At 46.0% G+C, this 17,970-nt stretch overlaps 2 protein-coding genes across 2 annotated transcripts in view; one reads left to right on the top strand and one right to left on the bottom strand.

Annotated features, from left to right (window-relative positions):
• Positions 1-17,970, bottom strand: part of Canx (calnexin) — a 1,018,992-nt gene that overhangs the window by 62,519 nt on the left and 938,503 nt on the right. The gene's annotated exons all lie outside the window — the stretch shown is intronic.
• Positions 1,312-3,167, top strand: Cby3 (chibby family member 3). Its single transcript, XM_051180809.1, has 2 exons — positions 1,312-1,424; positions 2,538-3,167. The coding sequence occupies exons 1-2, from the start codon at positions 1,374-1,376 to the stop codon at positions 3,147-3,149; spliced, it is 663 nt and encodes a 220-aa protein (XP_051036766.1). The 5' UTR covers positions 1,312-1,373; the 3' UTR covers positions 3,150-3,167.

Here is a 17,970-nt window from a genome sequence, read left to right as displayed (position 1 = left end):
AGTTAGGAGACGAGGAGGATTCTGGGAGATGTAGTAGAGAAGAGTCGAGATGTAGGAAGCAAGAGGAGTAAGAGGTCTGGACCCTCTCTCCATTAAGATAAGACCATGTGGATACACTTAGATTGATAAAAATGAATTAATATTTAAGACAGAGCTAGCCAATAAGAAACACTAGTACAGGCCAACAGCTCCATAATTAATACAGCGTCTCTGTGTGTAATTAATACAGCTGATGCGGCTGTGGGACCAGGCTGGCAAGAAAGTGCTGGTAACACATGGATACAATCTCTGGGAACCAACCCCCCCTCCCCTGGCCCCCACATACCCACCATCGATTTTACTACAACTCCCAGAACACACTTCCCTGGCAGAAGTGGAGGCAGAGATGGAAGAACCCTAGAGCTTATTGACCAGCTAGCCTAGCTGATTCTGTGCTATGAGCTCCAGATTTAATGAGACACTCTGCCTCAAAAAAATAAGGTGGAAGGCCAGGCATGTTGTTGCACACCTTTGACCCCAGCACTCTGAGGCAAAAGCAAGATGATCTTTGTGAGTTTTAGGCTAGCCTCATCTACATAGAAAAACCCTGTCTTTACAAGCCTAAATAGCGCACACCTTTAACCCCAGCAGTAGGGAGGCAGAGCCAGGCAGATCTCTGTGAGTTCTAGGCCAGCCTGGTCTACAGAGCAAGTTCCAGGACAGCCAGGGCTACACAAGGAAATCCTGTCTTGAAAACCCAACCCCCCTACCCCCAAAAGAGAATACACTAAATAAATAAAATAAGGTGGGGAGTGATCAAGACACTAGATGTTAACCTTTGGTCAGAGGTCACACTGCCCACACCCTTACCCCCACATACAAAACAAACGGGGCATGGTAGCTTATGCCTATAATCCACCTAGAAGGCAGAATGTGAATTCTTTTGTTGCTGTTTTTTGAGACAGGGTTTCTCTGTGTAGTCCTGGCTGTCCTCAAACTCATTCTGTAGACCAGGCTGGCCTGGAACTCAGACATCCTCCTGCTTCTGCCTCCAGAATGCTGGGATTAAAGTCACATGCAACCACCACCCCTTGGAGGATTCTAATTAGCCTAAGCTACATAGTAAGATCATGTAGCTAGAGCTACAGAGTAAGACTGTCTCAAAAGGTCCCAAATCAAAACAAAGGCCTAAACAAAACAGGAGTGCTATTACAATGATAAAATACCTTCATTCCCTAGACCAGGACCTGGAGCATAGTAAATGCTCAGTAACTGCACTTCACTGAACACACTGTGTCAGAGCATACTGTCAGTGCCTCTTCTACCCTACAAGGCCTGGCAAGGAGGCATTGTGAGTCATAGCTGGCAGACGAGTGGGGCAAAGTGGTCCAGAAATGGGGCCAGCCCTGAGACAGCAGCTTGGGCACCTCCATCACATCTTCCAGGTGAGGAACAACTTGCAAGGAACATCAGGGAACAGGCATCTGGGGAGTTGTGACCTCAAGGATAGATATGTGGGTGTGAGTGCCTCCAGAGGCAGTTTCCACGAACTAGATAAAGATGGGGATAAGCCCACCTCTGCCCAAATGCAGATTTAATGAAGGTGTGGCAGAGGGAACCCTGCCTCTATTTCTCTTTACTCCCACCATGGGCAGGAGAGGTATTTAAAACAACACACCATAGAATCAGCACTTTGTCAGTGTTGGGAAAAGAGATAAGAAGTAAGGAAGAGTGGGAATCTGGGCTTTAGAATCTTTGAGGTAGTAGTCTGCTAGGAATAAGCCAACTCTACTGTTCAGAATCCCAGTCACTTTAAAGCTAAGCATAGGTCTAGACACGTGTCCCAGGATGTCACCGACCACACTGGACTTTAATACGAATGTATTAAAGGAGCATCTTGAGGGTAGACAAAGGCTATGTTGATGGCACCCTTGTGCAGACCAGACCTGGCAAGGAGTAGGTGCCAGTGTAAGAATATCATAACCAAAATATGGGGTTATGCCAGACATCTTACCAGACAAGACACTCTGTAGAATCCATACTAATTCTGGCTTTGCAACCTTCAGTAGCCTTCCCTAAAGAGTGACCTATCAACTGTCCAGCATGCCTGTACTGTACCTCAAGATGTCCCGGCTCACCTTTCTAGCCTACTTTACTGCTATCCTCAGCCAACCCTATCCCCAGCCTTGTCCACACGTCTGGAACATGACAGCCTTGCCCTACTTGTCACAATGCCCCTCAGCCCTCCATTACAGTCCCATTCCACTTAGCAAAGGCCTGTCCTGCTGGCTGGGCTACTGATCCTCCCCTGTGGTCCACCTTCCAGCTGCATCTCAAGCCTTTACCTACATTATCTCTTACACACCCACAAATGAAGCGTTCTTGGGGAGTTGGGTTTGGTGAACAAGGCTGGTATGACTGTGGGAATGGGCTCTCCCAGGGGCCTGGAACTGCAAAGCCCTGGACACCCTGGGGGTGGAGACAGCCTGTCCTGAGCATGCCGCTCACAGGCCATTTGCTTCTCAAGCAGTGGCACTGGCTCGCCTTCATCATTCCAGGACAGCAGGGCTCCAGACTCCCGCGCACCCCGTGCGGCCCACCCACGCTTCGCCCTGGAGGCCTTCGAGTGCCTGGCCGCGAGCCACGCGGGCCACCTGTGGGAGCAGCTGCGGCAGTTCTGGGCCGACCACTTCTCGCGCCGATTCTCGCCGCGGAGGCCGCCGCTACGCCGCATAGCATCCATGTCCACCTTCTACCTGCTGGACCACCGCACGCGCCAGGCCGAGCTGGGACTGAACTACGGCTGTCCGCGCACCCGACTGAACGACGAGGCCTTCGTGTTCCGCGGTGGTCGCTGGACGGCGGAGGGGCAGCACGCACGCCTGCGGTCGCCGCTGCCCACCGGCCCTGCCTGGAAGCCACCAGTACAGCCGATCAAGAGCCAGGTGCTGCTGGAGGAGAACAACTACCTGAAGCTGCAGCAAGAACTGCTCATGGACATGCTGACCGAAACCACCGCGCGCCTGCACCTGCTGGAGAAGAAGGTGAACGCGGATGTAGACCCCGTGGCCGCGGCGCACGCCTGGCAGAGGAAGATGCGCAAGCACGAGGGCGCGGGTGTGCTTGTTATCCAGCCACGCGCTCTGAAGTCGCGTGTGGTGACGCAATAAAACCCATGCATAACGCCGAGCTGCGCGTGCGCGTCTCACCTCGCCCGGCCCCTGTGGTCCGTGAGTCGCCATGCTTCCGGCCAGGCCTCCTGCTCTTTGGGTGGCACTGTGTGCGGCCCTTTGGGTGTAAAAGGCAAGAGAGCCTGTGGCGGTCGGGCTGGGGAGAGGTGGGCGGATTAGGAGTTTGCGCTTGACTTTTTCTTGATCCAGGACCTTGAAGCAGTTCCTTGAACCTTGGGTCCTGCCTACCCTCCTCCCCCCGCATTTGTTGGAGTGGTTCACTTTGTTTTGTTTTCCATTCACGTCTCCGTTAGAGTCCGATTTTCTCCTACGTGAACTAAAGGCTTCTAAATAGACCTGACATTAGGATTAAAAAAAAAAAAAAAATGCATTGGGAGCCGGGCAGTGGTGGCATATATCTTTAATCCCAGCTCTCAGCAGGCAGAGGCAGATTGATCTGAGTTTGAGGCGAGCCTGGTCTACAGAGCGAGTTCTATGACAGCCAGGGGAAAAAGAAACCCTATCTCGAAAAATAAAAATGAACCCCCCCCCCAAAAAAAAAACCCAACAAAACACAGGGTCTGCACAGTCTACATATACATAACCTGTGTGTTGCACATACATGGCATAGAAATGTATGGTGTGTGTGTGTGTGTGTGTGTGTGTGTGTGTGTGTGTGTGTGGCAGGAAAGGGGCTGAGTGTTAGAGCACTTGTCTAATATGCAAGATCCTATGTTCAAACTCCAGTACTACAATAGTTCATTTTTGAAGTAAGGGTCTCACTATTCATGCTGGGCTTAAAGAGGTGTGCCACCACACCCAGCAGCAAACAACCCATTAAACTGGTGGTTGTGGAAAAGCTGATAAGACACCTGAGAGACACATGCGAGAGGCTGAGTCACAGCAAGGTTGGAAAGTGTATTTGACTCTTTGGAAGGCTCTTCTCTAGTACCCAATGCATGTCCATTGAGAAAATCCCATTATGGGTGGTGAGCTCAGAAAGCAGAGGTCATGAGACCAGAGCCTCTACCTACACACAAACACTCTGAAGTTCAATCTACCTGAAGGAGACCCTCACCCCACCCCACACAGCTGGGGCTTCCTCTTGAACCCCAGATTAGATACAAAGCACACCCATAACCAAACACCCTTTTTCCAAGAAAGACCCTTTATTAATCTGGGAAGAAAAATTAAAGTGGCTGCTTTCTGACTCAGGCAGAAAAACAGCTGCAAATGATCTTGCAGGTGTAACTTTTAAGAGGAGAAAAGGGGGAGGTCTGTGTTAGAATGGGCTAGGATGGACTGGAAAGATGGCTTGGCAGTTAAGAACACTGGCTGCTCTTACACAGGTCCCAGGTTCAATTCCCACCACCAACATAGCAGCTCACAACTGCCTATAACTACAACCCTATGTCCTTTCACAGGCAAAACAAAACACCAATGCACATTAAAAATAAATAGTGGGCTAGGGCCAGGCGTTGGTGGCACAGGCAAGAGGCAGAGGCAGGAGGATCTCTACGAGTTCGAGGCCAGCCTGGTCTATAGAGTGAGTTCCAGGACAGGTTCCATAGCAATACAGAGAAACCCTGCCTTGAAAAAAACCAAAAGTAAATAAAAAGACTAGGATATGGTAGTATAGGAGATAGAGAATGAGGGGGAAGGGAACAAGAGAAAGGGGTAGAGGTATTTGTCCCGGAGGGACAAAGGAATGTCTCTGGATCGAGAGGACAAACCTGGCACATAAGAAATGGAGTTTATAAAGTAAAATGGGAAACCCCATATTATGATGTGTTTAATCTTAATTGGGCATGTTAATTAGGTGAATCAAAGGGGGCTTTTGATTGCTGGACTTTAATACTTTGATAGCTGGACCTTGAAAGTTGTCAAGAGGAGGAAGAGGCCAAATAAGGGAATAGACCCTGTGGGCTATTCAGGGATGTAATCTAAAGGTTTTTAGCAAGGCAGAGGGAATGGGGGAGAAGAGCCAGGCCTGCCAGAGCCACTTGAGTAGACTAGAGTCTGTTCACTACTTACCAGTTCAGGTAGCAGATGGCAGCTGAGATTAGAGCAAGGGCCAGGAAAAATGGTCATTGGTAAAGAGTGCCATACAGAATGGGATACAGCATACAACCATGTGATCCTGGTTTGTACTTGTAATCCCAGCTAGCACTTGGAAGTTGGAGGCAGGAAGATTATTTCAAATTCAAGACCAGACAGGGCTACATAGTTGTTGGCCAGTTTGGCCTACAGAATAAGTCCTTGCTTCAAATACACATAGATGCCCCCAAACCAACCCACCAAAAAAGAAACTCAGAATGGAGTCAGAAGTATATCTGTTTTGTATTTTATGAAATTTTATGAAATTTTTGTTTTGCCTATATGTATGTATGTGTACCATATAATTGTCCTCCCATGCCCTCTGAGGTCAGAAGAAGGCACCAGACCTCCTGGAGCCAGAGTTAGGGATGGTTGTGAGGCACCGAGGTACTGAACCCAGGTCCCCTGCAAAGGCAACAAGTGCTCTCGAGCAGTGAGCCGTTCCTTCAGGCCTGTATCAGTTCTTTTTCAATTCATAGACATTTATGCATACATAGTGAGGCATCTTAAAGGACCCAAGTCTGAATAAGAAATTTTATTTTACACACACACTTTATACATGTAGCCTGAGGTAATTTAATTAATGTGCATGGTATTTTGCCCATGGAGTCCAGAAAAGGGGGTCAGACCTCCAGGGACTAAAGTTGCATGGGTTGTGGATATCCTTATGGATTCTGGGATCAAACCAAGTCCCACTGAGCCACTGCTTCAGCCCCTATTTGATTTTGTTTTCTTAAAACAGGGTCTCACTTTTTCTGTTAGAATTACAGCAACCCCCTGCCTCAGTCTCCCAAGTTCCAAGGTATAGGTATGCATCACCACAACCCCTGACTTATGCAGCCTGGGGGGCAGACTTGGGGCTTTGTGCATGCTAGGTTAGCACTCCACCAACTGAGCCACCTCTCGAGCCCCAAGATAATAGGTCAAAGAGGGAAAGGCCGTTCCAGCACATGGCCTTAGAGGTTTTAGCCATAGCCTCTGGGATCTTTGGTTGCACAATATAGCATGGTGAGAGCACATGGAGGAACAACTCTGTTCAGAGGCAGGAAAGCAGGGAGGATGGTTCCAACAGACCTTCAGGGACATTCAGCTAGTGACCACCTGCCTTCTTGTAGGCCCCACCTCCTAAAAACTCCTCCATCTCCTGACAGTATTGCAGGCTTACGGTCCTTGGCCTTCACTGTGTTAACAGTTTCCTCTGAGATTGAAACATTCCATCTGTAGGGATGGTAAACAATTTAAAATAGTTTTAGGAAGTCCCTGTAATCGACCAGATTCACTAGTCCCTACTGGCCAGAGTAAACAATAAAAGTTGAGAGTCTCTCTGGGATGAACAAAAGCTGAGTTGCAAGGGAGGCTCTCAGAGAGCTAAGCTGTGAAGACTCTGAAACCAGACCAAGTTCCTGAAAGAAGCAGACACCTGCTGACTCCCTGGCAGAGGTTTAGGCCGTCGGAAGACCGGACCACAAAGGCCTCTCTCTCTTGTTGAGGTGCCTTGCAGGCTGTGCAGTGTTCCAGGTTCCAGTTTTATGAGCTGTCACTCATGCTGGGGTGGGCTTTGGTAATACAGTTGTCTTTGAGCCATTTCTACTCCTGTAGTAATCCCCCACCCATATTCCAGTGAGTAACCACAATAAAACTCATTAGACTTTGGTGATATCCATAGTTTGGTGTGTCATGGTTTCCCTTGTAGTGATGAGTAGATATGTGTGCTGCATCTATCTCTCCAGGAAGAGTTTTGTTACACGTAGGTCTTTGGGAGACATTTCAGATCCAAACCATGAAAGTACTGGTGAGATCATGTTGTCACTCAATACCTATCAGATTTTAAAGTGTTTTGGATTTCAGGTTTTTCAGTTAGCAAGACACAAGGAACAGGAGCAAAATTGATTTTAAAAATTAGTTAGCTTGGAGTTGGTGGCACATCCCTTTAAGCCTAGCACTCGGGAGGCAGAGGCAGGCAGGTCTCTGTGAGTTCCAGATCAGCCAGAGCTACACAGAAAAACCCTGTCTCAAAAAACCAAAAATCAATAAAATACAATAAAAATGAAAATTAATTATGGGGTTGGAAAGATGACTCAGTAATTAAGAGCACTCTGGTTCTTAGAGGATCAGAGTTCAATTCTCAGCATCCACATGATGGATGGCTCACAATTTTAACTCCATCCAGGTCCAGGGGATCCAATGCCCTTTTCTGGCATTGCACTGGCACTGCACATTATGTGGCAGACTTAGACTCAGGAAAAAGGAAAAAACAAAACACCCATATACATAAAAACAATAAAGATTAAGGCAGGTTCTCTTCTTGGCTTGAAACTTGCCAAGTAGGTTAGGCTGAGTAGACACAGGGATTTTCCTGTTTCTGCCTCACCAGGGCCTGGATACAAGCACATGCCAGGTACTTGACTTTTTTCATGGGAGTTCTGAAGACTGAACTTTGTTGTGCTAGTGTTTTACCAACTGAGCCATCTCCACAGCCTGAGAAGCACAACTCATAGGAGGGTGGGGTGATGGGAAACTGATGAGCATCCTTCTAGAAAACAGGAAGTATATGGAAGGACATGTGCAGGATAAAGGGGAGGACCGGATGTGAACACTGGGGATAGAGGGGTACACAATGGCCATGCTGAATGGTGCTATGGCAAGCTCCATTCCAGCCAGCTCTGCCCTTCTCCATTTCCTCTGCCTTACTAAAAACCTTTAGATTATATTCCTGAAGCTGGCCTGCAAGGTCTATTCCCTTATTTGGCATTTCCTCCTTCTGAGGCGGACCACCAAGTTCCAGCTATCAAAGTATTGAAGTCCAGCAATCAAAAGCAAAAGCCCCTTTTGGCTCATCTAGTTAACATGCCCAATTTAAAATTAAACACCTCATCCTAACACGGAGTTTGCCCTTGTACCTTTATAAACTGCCATTTGCCTATGGGCCACATCTGTCTCCTCTCTTTCCAGAGGCAGTCTTTTGTCCCTCATGGACAAAAATACTCCTGCCCCCTGGCCCCTTTCCCTTGTCCTCTTCCCCTTCTCCCTCATCCTCTATCTTCTGTGTTTATCTTTTACTCCCTGCCGCCTGTCCCTCTGGGGCAAATAAATCTCCTTTATGCTGAGAATTTGGTTTTGGGGGTCCTTAGCCATTATCTTTCCTTTCACATGCTCTGTAAGAGATCACCAAAACACATTAAACACCTGGGGAAAAATTCTACATGGGTGCATGTTAAGTGTTGATGCTGACTATGTGGGTTTTTTGTTTTTTGTTTGGTTTTTTGACACAGGGTTTCTCTGTGTAATAGCCCTAGCTGTGCTCGAACCAGCTCTCGTAGACCAGGCAACCCTAAAACTTACAGATATCTGTCTGTCTCTACCTCCAGAGTGTTGGGACTAAAGGTGTGCTCCACCATTGCGTGGCGATATTTTTATAAAGGTGTGTGTGTGTGTGTGTGTGTGTGTGTGTGTGTGTGCGCGCGCAAACCTGCTGACCTGGGTCTGACCCCTGGTGTGAGAAGTGACTCCCAAAAAGTGTCCTCTAGCCTCTGTACATGCACACACATACATCATACACACATACACACATATGATACATATACAATAATAATTTTTATAAATAGGTTTCTAGGCATGGTGGCTCATGCTTTAAGCCTAGCACTCAGGCGACAGAGATAATTCCCAGGCCAGCCTGAAGAGAAGTATACTGAGACCTCATCTGGAGGGTATAACAAAAACAAAAACAAAAAACAATGCCCGACATTGGTGGCGCACACCTGTAATCCCAACACTTGGTGCATGCCTGTAATCTCAGCACTTAGGAGGCAGAGGCAAGTGGATTTCTGTGAGTTCTAGGCCAGCCTGGTTTACAGAGCTATTTCCATGACAGCTAAGGCTACACACACACACACACACACACACACACACACACACACACACACACACACTGAAAAAAATACCCTGTCTAGAAAAAAACAATAGCAACAAAAACAAACAAACAAAAAAACAAGGGAGCAGGAGAGATGACTCCACAGTTAAAAGCACTGACTGCTCTTCCAGGGACCCTCTTTCCACCATTCCCGGCATCTGTATGGCTGCTCATAACTGTCTATAGCTTCAGTTCTAGGGGATTCGATGCATTCTTCTGGCTTCCATACAATGGTGAACATATATATGCAGGCAAAACACTCATACACATAAATTAAAATAGTTTTGTTTGTTTTGTTTTTCAAGACAGGGTTTCTATGTGTAGCCTTGGCTAAACTGGAACTTGCTCTGTAGACCATGCTGGACTCGAAATCAGAGACCCACTTGCTAATGCCTCTCAAGTGCTGGGATTAAGGATGTGAGCCACTGCTGCCTGGTTTAAAATGGTTTTAAAAGAAAAAAAAAAAAAAAGTCAGGCTTTGGTGACACACACATTTAATCCCAGCATTAGGGAGCTACAGCACAAGTTTATCTCTGAGTTGGAGCCAGATTGGTCCACAGCAGGAGTTCCAGGATAGCCAAGACTACATACAGAAACCCTGTTTGGGGGAAGGAGGGAGAGCTTTAATAAACACATTCTCTCTCTCTCTCTCCTCTCTCTCTCTCTCTCTCTCTCTCTCTCTCTCTCTCACTTAATCTAAGGAATAGTAGCCCTCAGTATTTTTGAACACAGATTGAGACTTAACTACAGTGATTGACCTTGGCTGAGGCATTAGGGATCCAGGACCAGTCTCCGCAAAATTCAAAATCTGTTAGTTGGGCTGGGGGTGCATTACAGAGCACTTGCCTAAGCTGGCAAGGCTCCAGGTTCCATCTCGAATGCCACAAAAAACGAAAAATTTATACACAAAAGCAAAAAAATCGAAACAAAGAAGTTTTTCTAAGAAATGCGCCGAGGGAACAGAAGAGGGCGCAGGACTGCAGAATTAGATGACCAGAGACAAGGCTTGTGGGCGGAGCTGTGATATGCGATTCTCATTGACTAGTTTAAAATGGTTGCCAAGCCATCTCCTGACAGTGGGAGAGCCATCCTATTCCAAGCCAAGAGGCGGCAGGGCAAGCTCCACAGGGATCCACCTGGCTCTTCCGCTGCTTTTTCCAAATCATTGAAGCTTGCCAGATGCGGAGGAGGGGGCAGCTCCCTGTCCTGGCGTTCTGCTGCTCTTTTAATATTGTGACCCAAGTGTACTAGGTAAGCGCTCACTCTTCCACTGAGCTGAACCCCCAGTTCCGTCTCGACTCAGCGTTTTGATAATCCTTATAACTCTGAATTTTAATCCAACCCTCCATACATCCAGCCAGTTTGTCTTTTGAGACTGGGCTTCTCCTTGAAACTGTAAATGGTCTACAACTTGTTCTTCAGAACAGGCTGGCCTCAAACTTGTGATTCTCCTGCCTCTGCCTGCATAGTGTAGGATTATGGGTCAAAAATTAGATCCATAAGTAACTGAGTGTTCAGCATTATGGCAAGTACATAAATATTTAGAAGAAAAAAATCCATTCATGTTTCCACCATCAAAAGATAGTCTTTGAGAACATTTTAGAATACCTGCTCAGATGTATTTTTCTGTGTACGTGTATAACTACACATAGTTCATAAATCTGAGTACTATGCCCTGCTTGGCTTTGAGAGTTTGAAAGCTTATGCTGCCAGGCATGGTGGTGCTTGCCTTTAATCCCAGCAACAGGGAGGCAGAGGAAGGTGGATCTCTGTGAGTTCGAGGCCAGCCTGGTCTACAGATCTAGTTCCAGGATAGCCAAGGCTACACAAAGAAACCCTGTCTCATAAAAGCAAAAGATAAAATATATATTCATGTAATTAATGGATCAAATGTGTTAAAACTTCGGCTTTTCATACTTTTTTTTCCTCTCTGAGACAGGGTTTCTCTGTGTAACAGTCCTAATGTTGGACCCTAATGCCTGGGTCCTGATGGGCTGGTGGGAGAGCCCTGCGACACAAACACCAAAACCAGAAGATGCAACAAGCAAGAGGTGTTTATTGAACGAGTGCACTCGGGTGACAGCAATCTTGGGGAAAGCTGCATACCCCTCCAAGGGTTTAGGCTCCTTTATATAGAGAAGACCACAATCAGCATACATGCATGGGGCACAAGGTGATTGATTACAAAGTATGATCTCATGTTTGAGAGATCACCCAGGTATGACTTGTTCTTATTCATAAGATAAACCATAGAATGACTTGGAAAGTCCCCAGACTGTCCATTGGCCAGGAGTGACCCAGACAGGGCTGTTCATCTGGAATCATTTGTTCCAGGGACGGGGGCCTATTTCCTTGTTGTGGGCCAAGACCTGTGAGAAACTTCTTTCATATTCTGGCTTTCTCTTGGCTGTACATGTAGAGCCTTCAGTTATTCTACAAATGTTTGATGATTCAGTAACTAGCCCTATTTAACAAGATCAGTCTAGCATATAACCACTAGCCCCATCACCATAGTAACCTTTCTTGTTCTCATAATTCCTGATTTTTTTCCTCCCATGTCAACGTCCATTCTTTATGATATTCTATATTCTGCTTGCAAGAATTATTTTCCTTCCTACATCCTTGCTCTGCAAACTAAAATCTTTCATTAGCTGTCCTACAACTCACTTTGTAGACCAGTCTGGCCTTGAATTCACAGAGATCTTGTAAGGAAAAAGGGCCAGCCAAAGAAACACACTTTGGTCCTGCAATCAGAACTAAAGAAATGCACCCTGACCCTGAAACCAGTGCCCAAGAAACACACTTTGTCCCTGGAATCAGAGCTAGTGAAAAGGAATATACCCTGGTCCTAAAATTAGAGCCAAACAGCTAAAAAAGGCCAGTGAAAGAAACACACTTTGGCCCTGAAACCAGAGCCAAATCTGACCCTAAACCTGTGCAGAAAACCAAGAAGTCAGTTTGAGCTCAAGGATTGAAATCTGACCAATCCCCACCCTGGAAATCTCTCTGGAAAAACTCTAACCCTAAGAAGCCCTATAACACACACACACACACACACACACACACACACACACACACACACACACACACACACACACGTGTCTGTTCAGCCTGTGGTTATTAGGCCTCCCTGGCTGTCACTCTCCTGGACTCTTCCCTCCCAATAAATCTCCTGAAGGGGGTGAGACCTGCTTTTGCTGGAGCAGAGATGACCCTGGGCGGAGAAACCCTGGCAAAGTAAAGTTGTTGCACTCTGCTCTGGAAACTGGACAGAACTAACAACTTCACTGGGGAAACCCTCTCCTGCTGGAACAGAGCTGATACACTGAAGCAGGGCTGTAAGCTGCTATGCTTATTGTGACCTATGGTATTCCTTGGCTCCCTAGTGCCAGAATACCTTTCCTTCTGAGCTATAACACAGTATTCTTTGGCTCCCGAGTGCCAGAGTCCCTGTCCATCCCATATAAGCCATCAAAATGCTTACAGATCTGCTTGCCTCTGCCTCCCAAGTGTGTGGCATCACTTCCAGCTTTGAAGCTCTTCATACTTAAAAAGGTATTAATTTATCTGCAGTTGTGTGTGCACTGGAACCACTGTTATGGATTGCTCAAAATAGGTGCTGGGACTTAAACTCAGGTTCCCTAGAAGAGCACATGTTCTTAACCACCGTGCCATCTTGCTAACCCCAGGTTTTCATACTTCTAAGTTTAAATCTTTGAACTAGGCATGGTAGCACATACCTATAATCCCAGCACCCAGAGGCTGAGTAGGATGGGAGGGCTCCACTAATTCAAAGGTAAACTAGGCTACACAGTGAGTTCTAGGCTGGCTTAGGCTACATGTTGAATTCCAAGTTAACCTAGGCTACTTTTCTAAAAACAAAACAAAGATCCAAATCTCCCAATATATATTTAACTCTTCTAAAATATGTGTTTGCCGGGAAGTGGTAGCACATGCCTAGGGAGGCAGTGGTAGGTTGACCTCTGTGAGTCTGAGGCCCGCCTGGTTGTTATACAGAGAAACCCTGTCTTGAAAAACCAAAACCAAACCAAACCAAACCAAAACCAAAACAAACAAAACACCCCCAAAAACAAAAACAACCAAAACAGAAAAACCCCTGTTAGGCATAACAACAAAAAAACAAAAACAGAACAAAACAAAAAACAAGAATAAACCACTTTTATCAAATCTAAGATGAAATCAGCTTTAGGACTCACTGTTTCACTAAGATAAAAATTCTGCCCACCAAACTCTTGACATGGCGTTTATTTTTGTTATAGTTATATTTTGAATAAGTTAAATTAGAAAATGTGTCTTACAATTGTTGAAAAAAGATAGTGAATGTTTTCATGTATAGATGGGAATGGGTGTTTTCAGGTTTGGTTTGGTTTTCCCACATAAACCCTTTTTAAAATTTATGTGTATGAGGCCAGGCATGGTGGCACAATCTTTAGTCCCAGGACTTGGAGTAGTAGAAGCAGTCAAATTTGAGGCCAGCTTAGTCTACCTAATGAGGTATACGCCAGTCAGAGTTATACAGTGAGACTCTGTCTCACACACAAAACATTATGTATGTATGTGCTCTGTATGAATGTATGTCCCATGAGTGGGTGCCTGCTCACAGGGGCCAGAAGAGGGAATCCCCTGGAGTTGTTCCAGTGTGAGTATTGGGCACTGACCTCAAGTCCTCTGGAAAATCAGCAAGTGCTCTTAACCACTGAGCAACTCTCCAGCCCCTCATATAAACCCTTTAATAAGTAGACTATTTATGGATTAGCTTGTACAACACATTTGCAGATAAGAAAGTCATCTAGACTCAAATAATGACAACAAAGCTTCTGCTGCTTCAAGGATGCAAGCCCCACATACATTTTTACCCTGAAGCAGAGGCCAGGATGCACATCATCCCTTAGACATCTGAGGTAGGGAGAGAGCGGCTACTATGAAGTGTGTGTGTGTGTGTGTGTGTGTGTGTGTGTGTGTGTGTGTGTAGCAGCACCATTTGACCCCTCATCTTTCTGCTGCTGCAGAACCCTCACGAGACACTCCTTCTGTTAGGCCCAAAGCATTAGTTAGTCAGGGTAACCATCAATAAGGACAGAACAATATTAGGACAGGAAGAGGAAGCTACATGGATAATATTGTTTCTGTACAGGAAGAGGAAGCTTCATGGACAATATTGTTTCTTCTAGAATACAGCAATAGGGACTGGGGAGATTGCTCAGCCAGTAAAGGCATTTGCTTTTCAACACTGGAGTTTAATCCTTCATTCTGAAGACTTTGAGCCTTGCTTATTAAATTTAATATCTGAATTATCTTCCCCTGATTAATCTGCTCTGTTGCTAAAGATCTCTTTATAGTATTGTGTAAGAAGCACCCAAATCCTGTAATTCCAGCATTCCAGAGGCTGGAGGAGGATGCCTATGGATACTAGGCTCGCTGGACTATAGCAAGTTCAAGGTGAACCTGGGATAAACCTGGGATACAGAGATTCTGGCTCAAACAAAGAAGAAAGCACACACTAAGACCAAGGATGGAGAGACAAGCAGATCTTTGTGTGTTTAAGACCATCCTGGTCTATGTAGCACGTTCGAGGTCAGGCAGGGATGTATAGTATAAGACCTTGACTAAAAAAAACCAAAACCAAAAAACCCAAAAAACAAACAAACAAAACAAAAAACCGAAAGCAGCCAGGCATTGGTGGCATAGCCTTTGATCCCAACACTTAGAAGGCAGAGGTAGTTCGAGACCAGCCTGGTCTACAAGAGCTAGTTACAGGACAGGACAGCCTCCAAAACGACAGAGAAACCCAATCTCGAAAAAACAAGAACAAAACAAACAAACAAACAAAACTCAAACAAAACAAAAAAGCACCCAAAGCAAAAGAAATATAAATTCACTAAATTCACTAAGTAAAGCAGACTGGCTTCACTAAGATCTGACTACCCTGCTGGGATTAAAGATGCTTGCAATTGCTCCTGGTCCAGAAGCTGAACGTTTTGTGTGAGAAATCTTTGTGTTAGATAATTTACATACATGGGAATAGCATACCATAAAATTTACTCCCCCACTAGTCATCAGCTGCAGGTAATTACCATTTCCCAGTATTAAATTAAAGATTAGATGATCAGTGGTGGTGTACGCTGTTGGTACCAGCGCTTGGTAGTCAGAGAGGCAGGTGATCTCTGAGTTGGAGTACAGCCGGGCTTACAGAGAGAGTTTCAACACAGGCTCCAAAGCTACAGAGAAACCCTGTGCTGAAAAACAAAACCACCACCAACAAAAGATTAAAGGAAACAGCACTATGTTAATGAAATTGCATTTAGGCATGTGGAACACATATACAAGAGGACCTTCAAACTCTACTTTTCATTATTAGAAGTTATAAAAATACTCAGCCTTGAGCTGGGCATTGGTGGCACACACCTTTAATCTCAGCACTCAGGAGGCAAAGGCAGGCAGATCTTTATGAGTTCAAGGCCAGCCTGGTCTACAGAGCTAGTTCCAGGACAGGCTCCAAAGCAATACAGAGAAACCCTGTCTCAAAAAACCACCCCCCCAAACAAAACAAAACAAAAAACCCAAAACCAACCAAACAAAAACAACCCTCAGCCTTCTGATGAATAAATTGTTCTTGTGTAAATTCTAAATTGGGTGTGGTAGTACATATCTTAATCCCATCACTAAAGAGGTGGAGGAGCAGTTGTTCAAGGCCATGCTACAAGGGGAGTTAAGGGTCAGCCTGGGATATGAGTAATCATGCCTCAAAACCAAAATCTATCCTAAGGAAAGGATTTGTTGTTCTTTTTTCACCTTGAAATTTTTTTTTCTATTTTCTTTTCCTATGATGACTATACATTGTAGTTACTCTTATTATGGAAGAGGCCCCACCCCCCTCATATACAACTAGAAAAGAATCTAGAGAAACATTTTAGGAATGTGGCTATGCCATTAAGAGGGAAACTTTTTTTTTGAGACAGGATTTCTTGACTGTCTTGGAACTCACTCTGTAGGCCAGGCTTGGCTCACAGATCCCCTTGCCTGTGTTTCCTAAGTGCTGGGATTAAAGTCATGCACCATGGCTGCCTGCCTCACCCCCTACTCCCACACCGACCCCCTTAGGTGAATGTCTGGAAGTCCTAAATTGAGGTGATTCTCTTATCTCAGCATCTCAAATACCTGGTAATACAGGCACACCACTGTGCAAAGTGAAAAAGATGATTAAAACAGAAAATGGTATGTGTCTCAAGATGTGGTTCAGGAGTAGAGCAGGTTTGCCCAAAGTCTTGAGTTCTGTCTCTAACATGTATCACTCCCTACTATCTAATCATAAACCAATAATAAGACTAGGGCTCTCAAATGTTGTCCTTTTTTGGCAATCTATTTCATGTCTCAAGACAGGATTTCATGATGTTGGGGAGAAAGTACATGCTAGGCTAGCATTCTTCCACTATGTACATGGTAGGAAGCATACTACCACTAAGATTTCTCCTGCCTTAATTTTTAAGACAGTTTCTCACCAAATTTCCCAGGCTGCCTTGAACGCACTCTGTTGCCCAGGCAGGTCTTGAAGTTGCAATCCTCTTGGGCTGGACTTGTGTTCTTGCTTTTCACCAACCTTCTTGATGGAAGACTTGGATGTCTCACCTTTCGATGATCTCAGCGAGTGTTTTCCATCTTCTCTAGATCCTTTGCAAATGAGGTCATGTACACCTTACTTAATTCTCCCTACTTGTTTCATCTGAGTTTCCCTTACACTTGACGTTTCATGTTACACAGCTCCTGTTGCTCTCTAGCTGAAGGCTTATGATGGATGCCGTTCTGTATACTTAAAACACCCTTGTGCAGGCCTAACGGGTCCGAGTTATGGATGAGTATTTGCGGCATTTTCCTTTTTTCCATTTTTGTTTGTTTTTTCGAGACAGGATTTATCCGTGTAGCCCTGGCTGTCCTGGGTCTTGCTCTGTAGGCCAGGGTGGACCCGAACTCACAGAGATCTGTCTGCTTCTGTTTGGGCTCTCCATTTTTATCAAACTATCTAAATCACATTCGGTCTCTTTGATATTACTCTCGAGAGGAAAACGTATTTTGCTTGCAACCTCTTGTGATAGCACTCCGTGGTTTACCAATCGTGGTACCCGCTGTGGCACCGCCCAACACTGTCTCATTGTTCATTTCTACTAAGGCTGGCTGGGGTATGTCAGATAGTGAAATCCGGAGACTCGGGGCATCATCTGCAGTTCTGCTTTGAATTCAGTAACTTTACCCATTTATCGCTGTATGTGTGCACGGGGTGACCCGGGGGCATTCTCGACTTCGGTGTCTTCACCTGGGAAGGGGGCACGGTGGTGTGCCACAGAGCTCCGGGGCTGAGTCCTAGATTCAGCCTTCGCTCGCGAGGCGCAACATCCAGAGCACTTCTCGTGCGAGGGGTTCGCAGAGTGCGAGTTCGTTGGGCAAAGTGGGGTACGGGACTCTGGCTCGGACACTTGCAGCCCTTTCGGGCCCGGGGCTGAGCCCCCCAAAGCGGCAGGTAAGGGGACGGATCCCAGGCACCCCGCGGTGACCGCGGCTTTGCGCGCAGGGGCGGGGCAGCACCGAGAAGATGCTCGGCATTCCTCCGCTCTTTAGCTCCCATCCGTTTGGGGGAGAAAGGCTATGGATTCCTTGTCTTCGTGCTGGCTTTCAAAATTGACAGGTGCGGGGGTGCAAAGTTGCGGAGTAAGAGTAGAACAACCCCCTCTGCAAACCGCGAACTCCGGGTTACTCTTCAGTACCTACAGGGAGCTGATTGTCGCCATTCCCCTCCCCCAC

Source organism: Phodopus roborovskii, unplaced genomic scaffold (assembly GCF_943737965.1).
Source record: "Phodopus roborovskii unplaced genomic scaffold, PHOROB, whole genome shotgun sequence".
In the NCBI taxonomy this organism is placed as follows: domain Eukaryota; kingdom Metazoa; phylum Chordata; class Mammalia; order Rodentia; family Cricetidae; genus Phodopus; species Phodopus roborovskii.
Note: the sequence above shows the minus strand (reverse complement) of the source record. Positions and strands in the feature narration are given on the sequence as shown.